This window comes from Nylanderia fulva, unplaced genomic scaffold (genome assembly GCF_048542155.1).
Source record: "Nylanderia fulva isolate GAGA-0341 unplaced genomic scaffold, ASM4854215v1 Scaffold212, whole genome shotgun sequence".
NCBI lineage: Eukaryota > Metazoa > Arthropoda > Insecta > Hymenoptera > Formicidae > Nylanderia > Nylanderia fulva.
Window position 1 is genome coordinate 14,768 of NW_028190278.1, and position 22,830 is coordinate 37,597.

A 22,830-nucleotide genomic window follows, 5' to 3' on the forward strand; every position below is an offset into this window, starting at 1 on the left:
AGATGGCACAAGATGTTTAGAGAAGGTCGGAAGGAGGTCGCCGACGAGGCCCGCGCAGGACGCCCGTCAACATCGCGAACGGACGACAATGTGACTCGTGTGCGCCAATTATTGAATTCAGACCGTCGAATGAATGTTCGCTTAATGTCGGAATTATTGAACTTGCCGAAAACGATTGTTCACGAGATTGTATCGGAAGACTTGGCCATGCGGAAGATTTGCGCAAAACTTGTGCCCAGAGTGTTGACCGATGCGCAAAAGCAACACCGAGTGGAAGTTTGTGAAGAACTCAAGCAACTCTGTGCAGATAATCCCAATTTCCTGAACAACGTTATCACTGGGGATGAGTCATGGGTCTTTCAGTACGATCCGGAGTCAAAGAGGCAGAGTGCGGAATGGCACACGACGTCGTCGCCGCGCCAGAAGAAGGCTCGCATGAGCAAGTCCCGGGTGAAGTCAATGCTCATTGTTTTTTTTTATGCAAAGGGGATAGTGCACCATGAATTCGTACCCCCCGGCCAGACTGTCAACGCTCAATTTTACAAGGAAGTGCTTCAGAGACTGAATCACAGGATCGCCCGCGTCCGAAAGGAGATCCGCGCTTCATGGAAACTCCATCACGACAACGCGCCGGCTCACACCGCCTTTGTTATTACGGCCTACCTGACCCGGATCGGTGTGGCAACGGTGCCGCAGCCGCCCTACAGTCCCGACTTGGCCCCGGCGGACTTTTTTTTATTTCCTCGGCTGAAAAGGGAGCTCAAAGGACAACAGCTCGAGTCGGTTGACAACGTACAAGCTACTTCGACGGCCTCCCTGAACAGCATCCCAGTCAAAGAGTTCCAGAAATCTTATGACGCATGGAAATCGCGTTGGCAAAAATGTATTGACGCAGAAGGGTCATACTTCGAACAATTTTAAGTTGTTTTACCTATGCGATCAATAAATTCTTTTTTAAAAAAATGCGACGCATTACTTTCCGGACAAACCCTGTATATATATATATATATATTTATATATATATTGGTTTCTATTTTTTTTTATTTTTTATTATCACAAACCTTTTTATTAGCATAAATAATTTCATATTATTGTCCTATTCTATTTCTAGTTTCAAAACTCTTGCTTAAGATAGTAGATAATTCTTACATACGCGTTACTAAGTTACCTCTAACCATATAATGTGTTTAATGAAAAAATTTAAGTATAAACCTCACCTTTTGTTAAGAACTTTTCTTGATTTATATCGAGTAAAATGCATACGCATTGTAGGATATCAAGTCGGAAAAAGAGGTGACAAAATTTGCATTGAATGTTACGATCGCATAAAACCTGAAAGTTATACATCGGTAGATGGTCACGGGATCGTATACGGACAATTGTTTCCCGTTAATTGTCAAACTTGTAATCGAGAAATAGCTATGGACATACGTTCAATTTTACTATGCGATAGATATTTTACGGGTTACGTACACTTTATGAATATTTTTAAAAGACATTGCAGTCACAATATTGCTACTCTAGTTTTGGACGCTTATACTTTTGACGTTCTTTGTCTTTATATATACGATAAGGTAACTGGAATAAAAATCGAGATAGAAGGTTTTTAATGTGTGTTACGCGATTTATTTTCCCCCCACGCTTAATATGAATTATCTAGTCACAGTAAGAATACAAGTGCCTAATATAAGATATATATATTGTTGTGTGCCTCGGGTAAGACACAAGGAGTCGCGCCAAATTAGGATGAGAATCCGGGGCGTCGAGACTTATTTCGGGTTGATGAAATAAATGAACTTCACTTTTTATTATTAAAACTTTTATTCAAGTAAACCGCTTGACTTTTATTTATTTTACCACTGTTACACTTGTGAGTATATCGGTTTAACGGCACTGTTTAACTATAACTTCGCGTTTCGTTCGCGATTGCGAAGAGATGTTATATATCGCACGCGGCTAGCGAGGTCGTTTAACTAACGACGCGAGAGTGACTTTACGACTGAGCGGCGCGTCTCCTGCTTCGTTTTTGTAGTATCACTTTTTGGGATTTCCTCGATCGAAAGGGGTGCCTGGCAACAGGCCTCCTCGGTCAAGGACCTAGGTGCAAGCGAAGCAGATTCAAAGTCCTTCTTTGCTTGCGCGTTGAGCATTTTCGGTTCCGCGTATATCTCGCATCGTATGCGTTTTTACGCGGTCAGTGTCCGTCGTCAAGCGGATGTAATACCAGTAATTATTTCTTAATAGTTATATCTCTTAGGGATATAACATCCCTCCCCCGTTAAAGAAGAAAAACCGAAGGTACGTAGTTTTTCGCTTAAATCTAAAGTTTATAACTGTTTTATGCCCGTTTACAATATAATTACAATCGTTTCTTATTTCCTAAAAACGTGTGCTATTACTCCTTTTCAGTATGGATCTAGGTACACTCCAGTCATCGTCAAGTATCGTTACTCTCGGTCTTCCTTTTGTGTCTTTTTTATTTTTTATTTTCCAAATTACAACGACAATAACAAATATTATGATTATGGTTATTATTAAACCGCTCGAGGTCATGGGGTAAATAAATTGTCCCTTTGTATAAAATTTTTGTTCGTTATCTCGTAAATCATTGTCTATGTCGATTATCTTTGTTCGTAACTCTATTAGTTCCACGTTGTGTTGTGTCAGGTTATCCAATGTGTCGAGTACTCTCATGTCCTCGTCTTGTGATGGTGCAATGTTAAAATTTGGTAAGTATGTGTCTATGTTTGTTACGTGGATCGTCTCTTTTGTCTCTAATGTCATGTCCTTTGTTTTAATTTGGCAGTTTCCCTGTAAGGTTAGTCGGCCTGTATTTTTTATCACTAAATTTTTTTGTGTATATTCATCGCATTTTATATTTATTTTTTCTTCCTTGGCTGTTGCGTACAACCATGTGTGTGTTTGATGTAACGGGATCCATAACGTCGTTCTCGTTATCCGATAGTGTACCTTACATTCATGCTTATCTTGCATTTGTTGCGTATACAGTTGTAATTCGCACGGTATATTCGTGTTTATGCGATAAACCGGCATGCTGTGTTCGCATATATAATAGAAGTTTATTTTATTACATTTTTGTAAATCTTCGTTTGTTATAATCAAATATGTTAGTCTAAGGTTATCTATGGCGAACATATTGTTTTTTACTCGTATACTTTTAAATGTTTTATTATATGCTGGCGCGGGAAATTCAATTGCCTTTATTATGTTGTATTTCGGTTGTGAAATTATCGGGAACCGCAGTATCGTATATAAATTATAGTCTTTGCTTACGTATGCGCTTACGCTTGCATGTTTCTTTATTTCATGCCAATTTACTGTATGTGTTTTAAACGGGAAATAATCTCCCTGTTCTAATTGCGTTGCGACTTCCTTTAAATGTGCAACAATGTTATTGAACGGTATTAGTTTCGGATGTACGTTTCCCTCTTCGATTTGCGCTAAGTATTCTATGATATTTTCAGCGTCCCTATTGGAGTCTGTTAAAACTGCCATAATTATTTCATATTGCTCCTGTGTTTTTTCTACTGTAATATATTCCGCTAAATTTTCTTGTAAGATATGTGATATAATAAAAGGCCAACTTAACGAGCTTATATGCTATTAATTGAAAAATTTTTATTTATTAATTTACGTCATACTATACAAAAGTTACGATAAACGTTTCGACTGTACGACAGTCTTTCTCAATATCCTAATAATATGTTAAAAAATTAATTTAGTCATTTCGACATCATAAATAAATACAACAATTATAAGATTATATGACGAACGCAGTACAAAATTCATGATTGTTGGCATGAGTTAGAGCGTCAGATGCTGTTATATTATGTAACGACACTGTGAACAAATTAATATATCCGCTCAAATATTACAATACATTTAGATTTTTAATAAATAGTATTAACTTACTTTTTTGTCAACGAACATAACACCTTTGTTAAAAAATTATTTTTTTTTACTTAACATAATCACAATGTGTACTTTTTTAAAAAACAAATCGATATCTGTATCTTACAATGTCGGCGCGCTGTATATATACCCAATTTTTAAGATGACGTAGACAATTTTTTTAGAATATCATAATAAGAACCGTCAAGACGCTCGGTGTCCTTTTTTAGGTTGATACTGTTGTTTTCTTCTTTAATATATATCATTTCTGATATCAACCTTTTATAATAATTCTTTTCATAATCTAGGATTTTTGTGTCGTTCCAATTGAAATTGTGTGTAAATTTTACAATATGATCAGAAACCACCGAGTGCCTTGCTGAATCTAATCTAATATTATTTTTATGTTCATTTACTCTTGTACCTAATTGTCTTTTTGTCTGTCCTACATATGTAGCATCACAATTATTACACGAAATCTTATATATGACCCCCGAATTATTTTGGAGCTTATCTCTGTCTTTTTGCGTTTTTATGACTCTGTTTAATTTCTTTAGACATCTGTATCCTACTGTTATATTTGATTTCTTTAATTCTGATGCTACTAGTTCCGAGATTCTTTCAATATAAGGTATCGCTATGAATTTTTTATTATTGTCATTATTTATGATTTCGTTATTTATATCTTGAGTCATTTCTTTGTTTAATCTATTAACACTAAGGAACTTCAGTCTATTATTGATTTCTGAGAAAATCAGATCAAGAGGATAACTATTGCTCAATAAAATCTCTATGATTAATGTTAAATTTTTACTATGAAAACGGGGATGTGATAATAATATTGACCGGTCTACTAAATTATATATTACACTTTTTTTGTGGCATATAGGATGATTTGAATGATATGAGAGTGTTCTACCCGAAAATGTTTTTTTCTGAAACCAATCTATGTATATTATGTTATTTATAATTTTGAGTTATTTATAATTTCTTGTAAGAGTTTCTCACTCTGCTCTATTATATTCTCTAACTTGTTTATGTGTGTTATCGTATCGTTGATTATTGTCAGTCGATGTCGAACTGTGTGTTGTATCGTGCTCTGTCGGCTATTTATTAACTCTAGTTGTTCATTTATACGTTTTTCGTCATCCGCGTCCATGGTACCAAACAATGTTTTTGCTATTATACCTATCCCGTCAATTATTCCCCTACGTTTGTCTGTACGTCTGTCGTAGAGTGTAGTTATTTGCATTGTTGTTTTTTCTAAATAATTTAATGTTTGTTTTGTAATCTTAACTAAGTTAAGGCATGTTTTTCGTTGCGTTAATATATTGCATGTTTTTTCTGTTTGTTCTATGTAATTTCGTATATATCTCTGTTTTGCGGTTAATGTAGCTAGGTCTAATTTTATTACTAATTTTCACGTACTTTTAGAACAGTGTAGGTGACCTATTCTTTCAAAGTGTATCCCTGGTTCGTTGGCGAATTCTTTGAGTTCGTACGGTTTTTGGTTTGACCGTCTTAATATTGCTGCGTTGGCACTGAATACGATCATTCTGTAATAACATATATATAATTCCTCTTACTACTTTATCTTTATATACTTTTGTATGCAATTTTTTATCAAGAGAGCGGTGCATTCGTTCTCTATGTCGTCTGTCGTCTCTTTAGTCTTAGGACAACTTTTGTTACGTGCGGCACGACGTATTACTATGTATTCTCGTTATAATTGTATTAGGTGCAATGCCTATACGCAATTGTATGATTTGTTGTGTCCTTATTGCCGCGCCCGCGCCCCTGTTGTGGGGCCCGAAATGACAGGGGACGAATATACCCGGGCGTACGATGTGGTGCTCCGGTGGGCGAATGTGTCCCGGAGGACGGGTGAGCCGCATTCCTTGCACATCACTCTCGATACGCGTACTGGTGCGCGAGTGGTGCGTGAGGTGGTGGTTTTGGTGGGGGCGACCAGTCTCGATCCATTTGCTATACCAGAATAGGTAAGTCCTAATTTTCGATAAATAATTTTAGTCTGTTTGTGTGCATGCGTATCGCTTTTTCTTCCCCCTCTTTTTTTCTCTCTACCTTATTGTACATTAGGCGTCGGAGGTTTTCTTTTCGGTTATCCTCGTCGTAGCGTTTCGTCATATATAAGCATTTTTTCACCAACTTCAATTTTGTTTTAAAAAATTTTTTGTTCGTCTAGGTATCGTCCGATAAAAAATTACTGGACGCGGTTTGTTTGGCTTCTATGATTTCCTGCGATATTTTTAGTTACGGCGGGTCGGATATGTGATACGCGATACTGGCTTACACGTACCGGGGTCTCTCTTTCCGAGTCTCCCTCGTTGCTATCGCGTTCGTCTTCAGATTCGTTTTTTCGTGACCTATTTAAATTTCGGTTAATCGTTTCGCTGCGCGGTCGTAATCGGATCTTCTCATACGGGCGCAGTTTTATTACCGCGTTTCCTAGTTGCAGCTCTTGTTTCCTATGGTTGCAAAAAGCATTTTGTTTCTTCAGGAAATCTATTCCTATAATTCCGTCAAATTCCATCGGAAAATCATCTTTCACAACGTAAATCGCGTGTTTTATTTTGTTCCCGTTTAGCTTAACTGGTCGCGTACATTTTTCCGATCGTCTTTGCCTTGTGACCGGTTATTCCCACGAGAGTTATTTTATCGTTGTAAATTTCAGTCTCGCCTTTTAAGAGTTTCACTTTTATCAATGAAATCGTAGCTCCCGAATCGTAAAGCATATTTACTTTCCCGTGTTTTGCCTCTCGCATGGGCAGATTAATTATATTTAAACTCTCTTTCTCTCTTCGGCGTTCGGCGCACGTGTGACATCTGATATTCCCGCGCGCGTGTCGTCTTATTCTTTTTCTCTTGTCTTTCGTCTTCGTCGCTACTTTGCTCGTCATCGTTACTGCTTCGCTCGGAATCCGTATCACTGTTTCTCGTTTTCGGCTTCTTACGACTTTTGGTTACATTAACGTTACGCGATTTTTTATCACCATTTATTCTATCGTGACTTGATGTCGTTTTTAACCGTCCATTTAATGTCCAGCATTCTTCACGGCTGTGTCCGCGTTTTTTGCAGTAATTGTAAAATTTTTCTATTGTAGTTACGCGATCTGACTTCTCCGGTTTAGGAAGCGCGTATTTACTACTACGGCATTCTCGCTTGTAGTGTCCCGATTTTCCGCATTTATAGCATTGCACGGCGTTTTTTGATGGTCGCGACGGCGCTTCATCATAACGATTTCGATTTGTATAGTGACTTGATCGCGATGCGGTTGTGCCCTTTACCTTTTCTTCGGCAGTTGCAGCAGTTGTTGCCTCCTGTAGCGTTTGGTAATTTCGAGAACGAATAAGCAGTTGTATCTCGTCGCGTAGTTCTATTTGGAAATTTTGCAAGGCTTGTTTTTGTATAGTACTTAGTATGATCCGCTTTTCAATGGGGGAGTGATCTTCTCCCTGGAGAATTGGATTCATATAACTCCATAGCTAAGGTATCGACGCGCGTTCCGAAAGCTTGCGCGCCTTCATTCGCCTTTTGTTTTAAGGAATTGAACTCTATCTGCAAATACGTAGTGCTTCGCCTACTCTGATACGTACATTCCAATTGTCGCTTGAGTTCGTCGTATGTCTGTATGTCTCGCGTTTGAAAATCCAACATTGCTTTGCCTTTTAATTTTGTACACAAAATAGCTCCCACCAACTCACTTTTATTAGCGGGGTGTATATTTTTCATAGCATAAGTGCATGCGCTTAAAAATTCTTGCAGTTTGTGTTGTGTCGTCCCGTTAAATTCCGGAATCATTTGTCGTGCTTCTTTTAATGAAATAAAATACTCATGAGGACCTTGTCGGTGTCTAGCGTCATTCTCCGTCCGTCCGTACATAACGTCATATCTCTTGTTATCGTACTCTGGGTATCGCGTTTCTCCCTCGAGTGTACGTGCGTGTGTGTCTCGGCGGATCTGACACTGTTCGTCGGCGTATGCGTTAGATTCGCGAATTTGTTCGCGCAATACATTTATTTCTGTGAGCATTTCTCTACGTAGCTCTCGCATGCCTCTTATTACTTCGCGTAGCATAGTGTTTTCTATGCCTGCCTCCCTATAATTGGATGTTTTCGCGCATCTCGGCTTCTTCAACGCGTCTATCTGTGTATCGCCTAATATCGCGAGGATTATCTGTTTCTATAACGCTATTAGGGGGTAGTGCATGTACATCGACTTCCACGAGTCGATTATTGTCGCGAACTATGGTGCCGTAAAGACGGTCAATCTCGCGGTCGATAGCACCCTCGGACACATCCATGACACCGTTCGGCGGTGTTCGCAACATGTCCTGATATTCGCTCGGATCGAAAATACTACTGTCGTAGGACGTAAGCGAGTACTCTCCGCGTTGCGATACGTTACTAGGAATTCGACTTACGCGTATTTTACTTTCTTTTCTTAATTTTTTATCGGCGTCGATTTCTCCTTTTTCGAATAAACTTTCGTCAAAAATATCGAACGGAAATTCGCGTTCGGCTTTCTCGTGCGTAACTGATTCTGAGTCGCTCTCGCTTGAATAAATTGCTTCTAATTTTATTCGCACGTTTTCAAAATTTTTTAAAGTTAACGGTAATGTTCTGATTGACCGTTTGGCTGAGTCGCTATGTAACTACAATTTATTCGCTATCGCTTGTCGGGGTGTTTCGCTCTCTTCCGACATTCACGCAATATATATAAAAAGTTTTATTCGGACTTACATTAATACGGCTAGCATTATTATCGCTCGCTTGCTGACGCTGCAGATCATCACTCGGCGGTGTTGATACGGCTGGCGGTCCGGCGTTGTAAGGTGATCCTGCGGGTCGCTGTACGGTGCGATGCGTTGTCCGTGTTGTCGTAGGTCGCGTCCTTAGATGATGGCCTACTTCCGTCTGCTGATGCGTTGTCCGTGTGTGTGTGTAGTCTTGCACGTACGGCACGCTGCTGCTTATACGTCGGCTGATTTATTTGGCTGACGTGTCTGTTTCCTTATGTGTGCGTATACGTTACAGGTCTTATTTGATACCTTCTGTTTTGTCCGCTTCCCGTCGATTATTATTTTCGACGTGCCTGATTATTAATACTGCTGTATTTTTCAGGTCTTCCTCCGAGTAGTTCCTGACGGTCCTTCGGCGCGATCCCACCGCTGCCACCAATTTTGTTGTGTGCCTCGGGTGAGACACAAGGGGTCGCGCCAAATTAGGATGAGGATCCGGGGCGTCGAGACTTATTTCGGGTTGATGAAATAAATGAACTTTACTTTTTATTATTAAAACTTTTATTCAAGTAAACCGCTTGACTTTTATTTATTTTACCACTGTTACACTTGTGAGTATATCGATTTAACGGCACTGTTTAACTATAACTTCGCGTTTCGTTCGCGATTGCGAAAAAATGTTATATATCGCACGCGGCTAGCGAGGTCATTTAACTAACGACGCGAGAGTGACTTTACGACTGAGCGGCGCGTCTCCTGCTTCGTTTTTATAGTATCACTTTTTGGGATTTCCTCGATCGGAAGGGGTGCCTGGCAACAGGCCCGCTCGGTCAAGGACCTAAGTGCAAGCGAAGCAGATTCAAAGTCCTTCTGCTTTGCTTGCGCGTTGAGCAATTTCGGTTCCGCATATATCTCGCATCGTATGCGTTTTTACGCGGTCAGTGTCCGTCGTCAAGCGGATGTAATACGAGTAATTATTTCTTAATAGTTATATCTCTTAGGGATATAACAATATTTTAATTAATTAATATTCTTAATCTATAAATGTTAGCTATTAAATTTAACTATCACAAAAATTTATATAAATGCTTAATCAAAATTAGAATTATGCCAGCAAATTAAAAAGGACTCTGAGAATATTTAATCACTAATTTTAATCAATCGTCGACTAAACTTATTATTATCCTACTAGATATAAGAAATACATATACACACATTTGCATAAATATGTTAATTATTCCACTAGAGATGTCCATTTACATCCATTCAAGTATAAAAAGTATATATATATATATATATTGTGACGTGACAAATTGAAATTGTCCGTCACAAGGGCTGAATGGCCCGATCGGGGGAGGGCACGGGACCTCTGCTCTCCCGAGACAGCGAGAGAGAGAGAGAGAGAGCGTGCGTGCGAAAAGCGCGGGACCGGACGCGATCCCGCTGTTACGCGTTTTCGTATATTTTTTGTTGTTAGGAGTTTGTTTTGAGAGTTAGGATTATTTCGGCGGCAGACAGGATGTGCGACGAGTCTCAGCCGAGAGAGAAACCCTGGAGGAAAGATAGGAAAGCATGGGAAGCAGGACGACGGGGACCCCCTTCGTCAGGGACACGCTCGGTAAGCCCAAGATCAAAAATTTCTTCACCGAATATCCGACAACGGAGTAGGTGCCACTGCCTCAAAATTTGTACCTTCCAGGAGCGAGCAGGGGATGGCCACTCGGGTGCAACAAGCACCCGAGTCCCCGCATACGGAGCGCCGGCAGGAGAGCTGCCGCCCCCGGGACATCCGGAATCCCGAAGGAGAGCAAGGAGCGGCCCTGCCGTGCGCTGCCGCGACGACCGCCTACGAGGGGCAACCCGCGGATTAGGACTCCGCGGGTAAGGATAATTACGCGCGCGGCCGCAAGGATCACCGAGGCCGCGCGCGCGGCCGACCTGATAGCGCCACGAGTGGCCTATCTAAGTAATTGGGTCACCGACGTGTCTCCTGAGGGCCCCCGGTTCGGCACTGTCTAGCGAGCGCCCGAGGAGAGCAGAAGTCCCGAACGGAAGCGCAACTCAGATTGAGCGAGAGAGGAGAGGACACTAAGGAACGTCATAGGACTGGTGAGACGACGTGGTCATCCTGCTGTCGCCGAATTAAGGTAGCAGGGTGGATGGGTTCCGAATCATTTATCGTTAATAGATTACGCTGGACTTAGTTGCCGGCCGTTTTAAAATTTGCGAGAGATTCGTTTATTGTCGAGTCGCGTTAGTAACGTAACGAGACCCTATTGGGAGAAATTACGACCCATCCACTCTCTCGCGTTTCCGCATATTCTCTCTCCCGCGTGGACAGTCTTCGCGCGTACCCTTGTCGCGCGAAAATTACCGTGATTTACGCGTTGCCGAATATTGTTCGAGACGAAAAATCAAAGAGCTCATAAACGCTTTCGGGCTTATTAAAGTATTGATGTGTAAAGTATGGATGTCGTAAAGTTTTGAGGTTGTAAAGGCTTAAAAGAAAAGGCGTGATTACGTAATTTTGTGTATGAAATTGATGTACGGCGCACGCGGTGCGCCCTTACGCCGGCCCCTTTGTTGTCGCGCATACCGCGCGGATCACGCGCCCGCGGCGTGGAGTAATATACCCGGTGGCGCATCGCCGATTTAATTAATCATTCTTTTTGGTTGTTATGGGAGACACTACCTCGTTGCCGCGAATTAGTTAAATATTATTCATAACTCGGCACGGTGAACCACCGGTCGTATTGCTTCACCAAATTCTCAATCGTGCGTCAGTGCACGCCGCTTATTTCTGTATATTATATACTCATGTGTCTTATGAACAAGATTTAAATATATGTTTTATTAACTTTAATTCCTCGGATGATTTCTCGCCGCCACGCACCCGAACCCTTACCCGAACGGAGGCTAGCCGAGCGGGAAAGTTGCCGTCGCGATCTCTCTCTCTCCCGTGATTGACGCCCGTGAAAGGGCTTGGACAAATAAGTCCGAGTAAATTAAGACTTAGCATCCCGCGAATTTATTAATTGAGAGACGGTGCGGCTGCCGCACCTGGCGCCCAACTAAATCAAGATTTTAGCTTTCTTTTATTTTTTTTTGTTATAATTTTTTTTGTGATCAGACGGAGAGATCGCGCCGAAGGTAACCGATATTCTGCAGGGGACCTTTCTCCTTACGCGACGAATTGATATTCGCTGCGAATTCCGCGCGATACGGTTATAATATATATATATATATATATATATATATATATATATATATATATTCGCGTATAATATAATATCTCTCATAATATATAATATATAATATCACTCACTCTAAGCTCGTGTGCTATTTTTAATTCATTTATAAAATTAAGAGTAATTACTTACTAAAATCGTAAGAAATGAAAGATTAAGTGACTGACTAAATTTATTAATAAAAGATTAAGTGACTGACTAAATTTATTAAGATATCATAATAATGGAACTGAATTATTTCCTCTAAGCTAATTGATTGTGACGACGACTCTGATGGCAAAAGATTAGGTTAGGATATATGTACACATAAGTTTTCCTCATTATTATAATATCAATGTAACTACATAAGGCACCCATAATGCATTTAGAATAATGTAAATTAATAAGTTAATTTAAAAATATCCTCTAAATTAATACAATTTGTTAGATATATATTTATGTCTAGATTATTTTCTATTAAGTTAGATCACTACACACTATACAATTTATTACTATTCAGTTAGTATATTTGTATACTTTATATTGGTATTTTTATTTTGGTAGTTCTCTGGCCATTAGGTTTGCACGCCTGCTTCTTTACGCGGTAATCGAGCCTGAGATATATATACTTACTTCCTCCTCTTCTTTTTTGTTCTTTGTCGTATAGTTCGATAATACAACGTGTATTAAAATTACAAGACTTAAACATTATTATCCTGTTTCCCGACAAAAACTTAACACAATTAACAAAGGGACGACTATATTAAAGTCATAAAATTAGAATCTACACTTCATTCCTCTTGACCAATAGAGCCACACGCGATGTTATTGCGACAATTAAGAAAGAAAGAAAATTTGGAAACTAAGGAATTTGAATCCTATGGTTGGGATCTCAGAAATTCCCCTTGTTTCTTCTCTTAATTTCCCCTGTAAAGAAATAGGCGAGAAAAATATTGGTCCGAATGTCGGCTGAATCGGGAAACGAACCCGAGACCTTCCGCTTGCCGGGCGACTGCTCTTCCAACTGAGCTATTTAGACACTTACGAATCAATACTTTTCTCAATGTTTATATCCCCCAAAGCGTCGTAATTAAGTCCAGACGCGACGATTCCCGATTCAGCCAACTTTCGGACCAATATTTTTTACACCTGTTTTTTTACAGGGGAAGTTAAGAGAAGAAACAAGAGGAATTTCTGAGATCCCAACCATAGGATTCAAATTCCTTAGTTTCCAAATTTTCTTTCTTTCTTAATTGTCGCAATAACATCGCGTGTGGCTCTATTGGTCGAGAGGAATAAAGTGTAGATTGTGGTTTTAAAATTAAGGAGCCGACTTAAAATATTCTTATCATAGAATTAGGTTAAGGATTCTTAAACAATATCGATGTGGCAACTAAGGAACTATATAATGTTGTGATTAAAATAATGAATATTTATATCCTTTAATCTAAGGGACCAATAATTTTAATGATAAGCTCGGGCCTCGTAAATGAATATACATAAGTAAATTATAAAATGCTTTAATCTCAGTATTAAGACTATACCATTATAATCGAAAATATATAGACAAAAAAAACAAAACAAAAAACACAACAAACATTTCTATCTTATTATTCTATTAGGATAAGGACTAAGGGAACATCGTAAACGCTAATTCTCCTATTCTTTTAAATTATTGTTTTATGCAATAAATTATTAGAATTTTTTTTTAAGGTTAAAATATAATTATATCCCTTAACTTAATCTAGCTGGGGCCCTATTCTTGAATGCATGCGATAATTGTCGCATGCGAAAAATATCGCACGGTCCGTATCGCATGCGACTTCAGAATCGTATTCTCAACTATCATGCGATATGAAGTCTGCGATAAATGTCGCATGCGAGAAAGGTTGTGTGTTCCGAAATTCTACGTACTGGAAATCTATAGTTTATGTCGCACATATTGTAGTGAATTTTGAAATTCATTGTCAGTCTAACCTAAATTTGTACAACGCAAGTTAAACTGTGTTAACAAAAATTCTGTGATCTTAGTTAAAATTGGTAAAGTGCAAATTTTGTTACAGTTAACAAATATATAATAATAGTGAAAATCGAATTAAAATGGCATTAGCATCAAATGAAGTGAAGAAACGATGTACATATGTTAATGAAGAACAGAAAAGTTTGCTGGTTGGTATTGCCTTCAATTTGTTACAGTCTAATAAAATTTGCTTTAAACTCTCTCATATTGAACTTGTTTACATTGAAAATTTGTAATTTGTATTTAAAGATATGTAATGGGTAAAAGCCGCTTAATAGATTGATAGTAACTATTATTTATTAATCTTTCAATACAGTGTTCTATAATATATATTTTAATTGCAGAATTTATGCGTAAACATCCAGAGCTACAGAGTGGAAAGTTTTCTACAACGTTTACTGATAAACATGCTAAAAAATTGTGGGAAAAAGTAACAGCAGAACTACATGAAATACCTGGTGCACAAAAAGAGTGGAAACAATGGCAAAAGGTATGTATTATATTGACAGATAGCAAAACTTCTTTTTACAGAAAGAAAATTATATACTTCAAATAATCTGATGGTCTACTTTCTGCCTATATCATAGACTTGGCAAGACATGCAAAGTTTCACTAAAGCCAAAAATGCTTTAATCAAGAATCATGCAAAAGCAACTGGTGAAGGGCCTGCATCAAGTCAAGTCTTATCTGAAACAGATCAAAATGTTCTGGCACTTATGGGTACAACAGTCGTGGAAGGACATAAAACAGTGCAGGAATCCAATGTGTTAATGGTAAGCAATCTTTGTTGTATCATAATATAATATCCAATCTGGGACTTCCGTTTCCGGTTGCGTGTGAGAAGGTTGAGGTGCTGTCAGTGTGTGTATTTGAGTGGAATATTAGAGGTGTGTGGAAGAGAAAGGGGGAGAGAGAGTGAGAGAGTGAGAAGCTGGAGGTGGCGAATGCAAGGGGAGTGCAGGCAAGTGGGGTGAGAAGGGAATAGAGCGGTGAGAAGGAAGAGAAGTGATGCAGGTAGAGTGAGTTGGCAGTTTGGAAGATAGATCAGGGGCACGAGGGGAGAGGAAGGTACTAGGAAAGAGGAGTGCAGGTGTAAAAGGAGAGGAGAGATAGGGGATAGGTGTAGGTGCGGGGAAAGTCTCTAGTGACAGAGGAACCAGTCGAGGATATAGGGAAAGTCACTAGCAGAGGAGAAAGTAACTGAAATAGGGTATAGGGAAAGTCACTAGACATAGAGTAAAGGAGATATAGATGGAAAGAAAAGAAATAGAGGAGATAGAAAGATTAAAGAAGACGGAGAAATGGGAGAGAAGAAGGAGCACAGGGACGGCAGAGGAGGTTTTGAAAAGGAAAAGGGAGGAATTAGAGAAAGTAGGGTTGAGAAAGGAGAGAGAAGAAAAAGGGGATTTGGAGTGGGCGTTCAGGAGAAGTAAAAAGGTAATAAGGTCGCCGGAGGTTGAAAGGAGGGAGGAGGCAGGAGGGATAGGGGAGATATTGAAAGAGATGGGGAGGGAATGGAAGGAGGAGATAATTCAGGAGATGAGAGAGATAAGAAGAGAAATTAGAGAAGAGATCAAGGAGGGAGTAAGAGGGCAGGAGGAGTTAAGGGAGGAGGTAAGGGGGCTAAAAAAGGAAATGGAGGAGAGGGAGAAAAAGTGGGAGAGAGAAAGGGAGGAATTTATGGAAAGGATTAAGGAGATGGGGAAGAAAATGGATGAATTAGAGATAGGAAAAAAGGGGAGAGAGAGAAAGGGGAGAAGGAAAAGGAGAGTGAGGAGATGGAAGATAGGATTAAGAGGATGGAATGGAAATGGGAGAGAAAGGAAAGAGAAGAAAAGAGAAAGAATGTGATAATAAAGGAATTAAGGGAGGAGAAGAGGGGGTAAAAGGGGAGGTGGAGAAATTATTGAAAGAGATAGGGGTAGGGGGGCAGGTAGAGGAAGTGAGGAAAATAGGGGAGGGGAGAAGGGACGGGACAAGTATAGCATTAGTAAGGGTGGGAGAGATGGAGGTTAAAAGGGAGATAATGGAAAAGAAAAGGAGGTTGAGAGGAAGGGAGGAGAGGATTGAAGAAGATCTAAGAGGAAAGAAAGAAGGATGATGTGGAGATTAGGAGAGTTGGCGAGAAGGGAAGAAAGAGAGGGAAGGAGGGCATGGGTAAGGTATGGGAGAATTTGGATGAGAGGTAAATGGTGGAGGTGGGACGAGGTGAAAGAGAAACTAAAGGAGGAAGGAGCAGGGGATGAGAGGAGGGAAGAGAGGAGAGAGGAGGGAATAGAAGGAAAGGGGATGGAAACAATACAGGGGACGGGAAAGGAGGGGAGGGAAAGAGTGGGGAAGAAAGGGTGAAAAAGAGAAAGAGAGAGAGGAGGAAAGTGGGAGGTAAAGGGCAAGGGAGAGGAGGGGAAGAAGGAAAGGAGGAAGGAGAAAGGGAGGAAGGATGGAAGGTGGCATTCTGGAATGTGGCGGGATTAAGAAATAAGGACGCGGACTTCTGGGAAGCGGTGAGAGAATGGGATGTAATGTTTTTTCTGGAGACATGGGTAGATGAAAAAGGGTGGGAAAGCATAAAAGGGAGGATGCCGGGAGGATATAAATGGGAGGTGCAATATGCGAGGAGGAAGAGTAAAAAAGGAAGGGCTATGGGGGGAATTATAGTGGGGGTGAGAAAAGGGGTAGGAATAGAAGGAAAGTGTAAGGCGGATAAAGAGGGAATGGTGGAGGTGGTGATAGGAAAAGGAGGGGAGAGATGGAGGTTGGTGGGAGTGTACATAAATGGGGAGATGGAGAAGAAGCTAGGGGAGATGAATGGATGGATGGAGGAGGAGGGAGACAGAGTAAGAACGATAATAGGGGGGGACTTTAATGCAAGAACGGGAAATTTAGGAGGAAGAGTGGAGATAGGAGAGGAGGAAGGAGAGGAAGGGAAGGGGAGAAAATCAAGAGATACAAAAGTAAATGGGGAAGGGAGAAGGTTGGTGAAGAAGTTGGAGGAAAAGGGGTGGGCGATAATGAATGGAGGAATAACAGGGGATGAGGAAGGGGGGTGGACATATATGGGGCCGAATGGGAAATCGGTAATAGATTACATAATAGGTAATGAGGAGGTAAGAGAGGAAATCAGGAAGTTAGAGATAGGTGAAAGGATGGACTCGGATCATATGCCGTTAATAGTGTGGTTAGAAGGGAAAGGAGGAGGAGGGGAAAGAAAAGGAAAAAAGAGGAGGAGATGGAACTGGACGGAAGAGGGGAAGGAGGAATTTAGGGAGAAGATAGGGGAAATTTGGGGGAAGCAGAGGGATGAACAAGAAGAGGAGGGTTGTAGAGGGAGAGTGGGAGGAGAAGAAAAAGAAGATACAGGAAGTGTTAGATAAAGGGAAGGAAAGGAGAAGAAAGAAAAAAAGAGAGGGTGGTTTGATAGGGAGTGTAGAAGAGAGAAGGGGGAGGTGGTAAAGGAGTTAAAAAGGTGGAGGAGGATAGGGGGGAAAGGAGAAGAATACAGAAAAAGAAAAAAGAAGTATGAGAGAGTATGTAGAAAGAAGAAGGAGGAGGAGAATGAGGAGTGGACGAAGAAAGCAATAGAAGCGAGGACGGAAGGGCAGGTTTGGGAGGTGGTTAGGAGGGAAAGGGGAAAAGGAAAAGGAGGAATGGGTGAGGGGATTGAGATGGAAGAATGGAACAGATATTTTAGAGATCTATTAGGAGGGGTAGAGTCGAGAGGATGATAATGGGAGGAAGAAGAACGGAGAAGGAGAGAGGGGAAGATCAGATAGAAAAGGGAGAAATTAGGAGGGCGATAGGTAGGATAAAGGAAAGAAAGGCGGTGGGGGTGGACGGGATTCCGGGAGAAGTGTGGAAATTTGGAGGAGAGGGAATAGAGAAGTGGGTATGGGAGTTGTGTAATAGGATATGGAAGGGGGAGGGATGGATAAGGGAGTGGAGTGAGGGGCTGGTGGTGCCAATCTTGAAGAGGGGTGAGGGAAAGGAGGTTTCGGAGTACAGGGAGGGTAACTCTGACACCGTCTTTATACAAAGTATATGCGACGGTGTTGGCAGAGAGATTGAGGGGAGAGATAGAGGAAAAAGGGATGTTGCCACTGAATCAAACGGGGTTCAGGAAAGGGATGGGAACAGTGGACAATATTTATGTATTAAATTATTTAATAAACAGACAAATAAGTAGGAAAGGAAAGCAAATGGTACTACTGTTTGTGGACCTGAGAGCAGCGTTTGATTCGGTGGACAGAGTGAAGTTGATGGCGGCGTTAAGAGGGAAGGGGGTGAAGGAAGAGACGGTGAGGAGGTGCGAGGAAGTGCTAGGAGAGATAGGGTTCAGGGTTAGAATAGGGGAGGAGGTGGGGGAGAAGTTTTGGACAGGGAGGGGGGTGAGACAGGGATGCCCACTGAGCCCGCTTCTGTTTAACATGTTGATGGCGGACTTGGAGGAGGAAATGGAGAAAGGGAGATGGGGGGGTGTGAGATTAGGAGAGGGCAAGGTCTATACATTAGCGTACGCGGATGACGTGGTGCTGTTGGCAGAAGATGAGGAGGGGATGAGGTGTATGATGGAGAGGTTAGGGAGATATCTGGAGGGGAAGGGACTGGAACTGAATGAGAAGAAGTCGAAGGTGATGAGATGCAGAAGGGGGGGAGGGAGGTTAAGAAAGGCTAGTTGGTTTTGGAAGGGAAAAAAATTAGAGGAGGTAAAGGAGTACAAGTATTTAGGATATGTGATTCAAAGGAATGGGGGGCAAGAGGGACAGGTAAGGGACAGAATAAAGAGAGGGGCAGCAATTATGGGACAGGTATGGGGAATAGGTAAGAGGAGATTTGGGAATAACTGGGGGAGGAGGTTGTGGCTCTTCGATGCGTTAGTATGGACGGTTTTAGGATACGGGGTGGAGATATGGGGATGGGAAGAGAGAGAGGGATTGGAAAGGATACAAGAAAGGTATCTGAGATGGATGTTAGGAGTGGATTGGGGAACGCCTGGATATATGGTAAGGGAGGAATTGCAAAGGGAAAAGATAAGGACAAGGATGGGAAGAAGAGCATGGGGATATGAGAGAAGGTTAGAGGAGGGTAAGGGAGGGTGGTTGGCGAGAATATGTTTGGGGGAGATTAAAAAAAGGGCAAAAAAGGAGGGGAATTGTCAGGGTGGGAGAGAGAAAGAAGGGAATTTTTTGAGGGTAAGGGGATGGGATTAAGGGAGATAGAGGAAAAAAGGGAAAAGGGGGAGTTCAGATGGGAAGAAGTTGAGGAATGGGAAGGAAAGGAACAGAGGGAGGAGAGGGTAGGAAAAATGATAAAATCGGAATATAATAAGTGGTACAAACAGATTAAAGGGGAGGGGATTCCGGGCTATTTGAAGAAAGGGTGGGCGGAAGGTAGATGGAGGAGGATGGCAAGGTATAGACTGGGGAATGAAATGAAGGGAAATAGGTATTGGGAAAAGGAGGAGGATAGGAAGTGCAGGATATGTGGGAGAGGATTAGAGACGTGGGAGCATGTGTGGGAGGAATGTATGGATTGGGGAAGGGAAGAGAGCTGGCAGGAAATGGTAAAGGAGATATTAGGAGAGGAGGGGGAAGGGGAAATATGGTTAAAAAGGTTAGAGGAAGCAAGAGGGAAAGGGGAAGGGGAGAAGGAGAAGGAGGAAAAAGGAGGACAGGGGGATGAGAGAGGGTAGGAGATAAGGGGAAGAGAGAGAGGGGGGAGTGAGTGTGTGAGTGAGTGTGAGAGAGAGAGAGAGGGAGGGAGAGGAAAGGAGTGGAAGAATAACGGTAACCGGAAGCGGAGGTCCAACATAGGCTAAGTAGAATATAAGATTGCGTAGGTTAAGATAATTTAAAATAAGAAAGGTTAGGGAAAGGCGGACGTGTGTGTGTGTGTAGGTAGGGCAGAAATGCGAGAAAAGATGAGAAAGGCGGCGAAGAGGAGAGGCGTGGCGAAAAATATGTAATTAGATTAAGTTATAGGTATAAGTTTAGGCTAAGGAAAAAGGGTAAAGGAAGGAATAAAGGTTTGGGAACGCTCCTTTAAAAAAAAAAGCGCCTTGTAATCCCCAATTGGGGCGGCAATAAATATATCTAATCTAATCTAATATAATATCCAAAACGTATTAGGAAATTATAACATTAAAACAGAAAGTATGCGTGTACATTAATATTTTTTTAGGAGTGGATAGGTGATTCAGTTGAAATCGACAATAGTGGAGATGAGGTAAATTTTCCCATGCAATACAACAGTCAAGATATAACGCAGCAATGTGTGTCACAACAGTCATTGTCTTTTCAAAATTATCATTGCAGCAGATTGGAAGAAAACTCACCAGAAAATCTTCAACAATAATAATGACAATTACAATGATAATAGAAAATCTTTAACAAAAAGAACAACTGCACTAAAAACACCAATCAATGTAGTTAACAACGCATCACATATTTCTGTAACCCCAATTTTAAAATTGACTGCCATACAAAAAGGTGTTAAAAGAACTTCTGCTGCACAAAGATATGACAAATCAATAGAACAAACTGAAAAGTTGGTGAAAATTTTGCAGGAAGATAGCGATCTACGAAAATCGTACTACGCAGAAAAATTAAAACTTTATACGAAGGAGTTAGCTCTGAAAGAAAAAGACATCATTACCAAAAAAAATATATGCATTGCTGGAGCAATTAATGAAAAAAAGTAATTAAAGGCTGATATAAGATATAGGCTGTGAAAATGGCAGTAGTGTATTGTCAAGTAAACAAATGTTCCTATAAGCTATTAACGTATAACAATTTTTACGTATGTTAAAAAAATTAATATTTATTTTATGTTAAAAAACTGAAAGATAAGAGATTCAGTTTATGTTCATTTGTATTCATTTTGTGTATTTCCATTATAAAGATAGAACTTAAAGATAAAAGATTTATTTTATGTTCAGTGTATGTCTATTATAAAGAAAGAACTTTGTTGAAGTGTCGGCGGGACTCCAACAATTCTGGTCCTTCGAGCCGGATTGCGAGGGTGAGACAAAACTCTGAGACTTTTTACAGTGAGTAACCGCTCGTTAATTACATCGCGCCTATAGTGCCGCGCACCCTGCCGCGCCCACAGTGCCGTGTACCGCACCCCGCACTTACCGGCTCTTCGACCACGGGCCACGATCAGCTGTACGCGTCTTCTCTCTCTTTCTCGCTCTTTCTCTCTCTAACTCAAGCAGTCTATCGCGCCTCGTACCGCGCTTGTCAATCTTGCCGTCTCTCTTTTTTTTAACGCTCCGCGATGGATCTCGCAATTAAAAAGCAGATGAACACTGCCGGTTATATTGAGCGCTTCTGGGACAATCTAATTAAAGTCGACAAGGACAAAATGACACGCACGTATCTCACCACGCGCCTCGAGTTGCTCGAGTCATATTGAACGCGTTTCCTGGATGCGCACGATGCCATCCTCTCTTTCGAGAAGATAGACACTTCGGATTACATGCGGCAGGACGTTTACGCGGTGACCAAGGATAATTACGTAGCCGCGAAGTCGCGTATCACCTTCTTTATGCCGACGACGAGATCCGCGGACGGGCAAAGTGCCGCGAGTTCAGTGTTGCGCCAGATCCAGCTGCCGAAGATAAGCTTGCCGAGGTTTGACGGCGATCAGCTGGCGTGGGAAGGCTTCCGCGACCTATTCAAGTCGCTGGTCCATGACGTGGAGGGACTCACTTTCTCGCAGAAATTGCAGTATTTAAAGGCCAGCCTCAGCGGGGACGCGGAGGCCGCCGTCGCCAATATCGAAATCTTTTCCGACGGATACGCGCTGGCGTGGGACGAACTCGTGACGCGATATGATAATCGGCGAGTCCTCTTGGCGATTCACATGCGCGTGCTACTCTCTGCCGCGTCGGTAACCAAGTCGTCATCAGCAGAAATCAACCGCCTGATTAGCGCGGTCAACCAGGCTTCGCGCTCCTTCAGGGCAATGGGCCGCCCGGTGGAGCACTGGGACGACTGGTTCGTCCATATTCTGGTCGAGAAGTTGGATTCCCGCCACCAGGCTATTATGGGAAAGCCATCGATCGAGTCGGGAGTTCCCTAATTTCGAGGAGCTCAAGGAGTTCCTCCTCACGCGGGCTCATGCGTTGGATGCCTCCAATCTGCGGATACCACCGATGACCTACAGTTCCGCTTCCAAACAGAAGCGTACGAGCCGCAAGGACGACGTCGCGTCTCACGCCATGGCTGCGAGTGACCACAAGGGCACGCCGTGCCCCCTGTGCAGGGAGCAACATCACATGCGCTCCTGCCCGAGATTCAAGGCATACTTGACGGAGCAGCGCCGCGAGCAAGTGCGCAAAAGGAAGGCCTGCTTCAACTGCCTGGGACAGGGTCACGCCGCCGGAGCTTGCCCTTCAATTCACCGCTGTCGCCACTGCCAGGGGAAGCATCATACGCTTCCGCACACGGAGCCGGAGACGACGCCACAACCTGCCGCTTGGGAGAAAACGAAATCCGACGACTCCGCTGACAAACCGGGTCCCGTGGAGACGACCAAGGTCGCCGCCTTGACCAGTTCTATTTTCACGACAGTGCTACTCGCAACCGCGGTTATTCGAGTGTTTGGTGAATCGAGCCGATTGTTGAAAGTACGCGCTCTCCTGGACTCAGGATCGGAGGCATCCTTCATCTCGGAACGCGTAGCCCAGCAGCTGAGACTACTCCGCCGACGAGTGAACGTGACGGTTTCCGTTGCGAAGCGGCTTTTCGCTGAGACTCACGCACGTGATGCGAAGGGACGCTACATCGTGCGGCTCCCTCGCAAGGAGAACCCGACAAAGGAACTTGGGGCTTCCCGCCACGGGACCTTGCGAATGCTCCTCAGCACGGAACGCCGTTTGACGCGCGATCCGTCGCTCAGGGAGCGA

The 22,830-nt window shown here is 42.0% G+C and overlaps 1 protein-coding gene across 1 annotated transcript; it reads left to right on the plus strand.

Moving 5' to 3' along the window:
* Positions 1 to 13,899: 13,899 nt before the first annotated feature.
* Positions 13,900 to 20,598, plus strand: LOC114932078 (uncharacterized). Its single transcript, XM_029304250.2, has 4 exons — positions 13,900 to 14,071; positions 14,267 to 14,412; positions 14,510 to 14,695; positions 20,100 to 20,598. The coding sequence occupies exons 2-4, from the start codon at positions 14,272 to 14,274 to the stop codon at positions 20,271 to 20,273; spliced, it is 501 nt and encodes a 166-aa protein (XP_029160083.2). The 5' UTR covers positions 13,900 to 14,071; positions 14,267 to 14,271; the 3' UTR covers positions 20,274 to 20,598.
* The last annotated feature ends 2,232 nt before the right edge of the window (positions 20,599 to 22,830 follow it).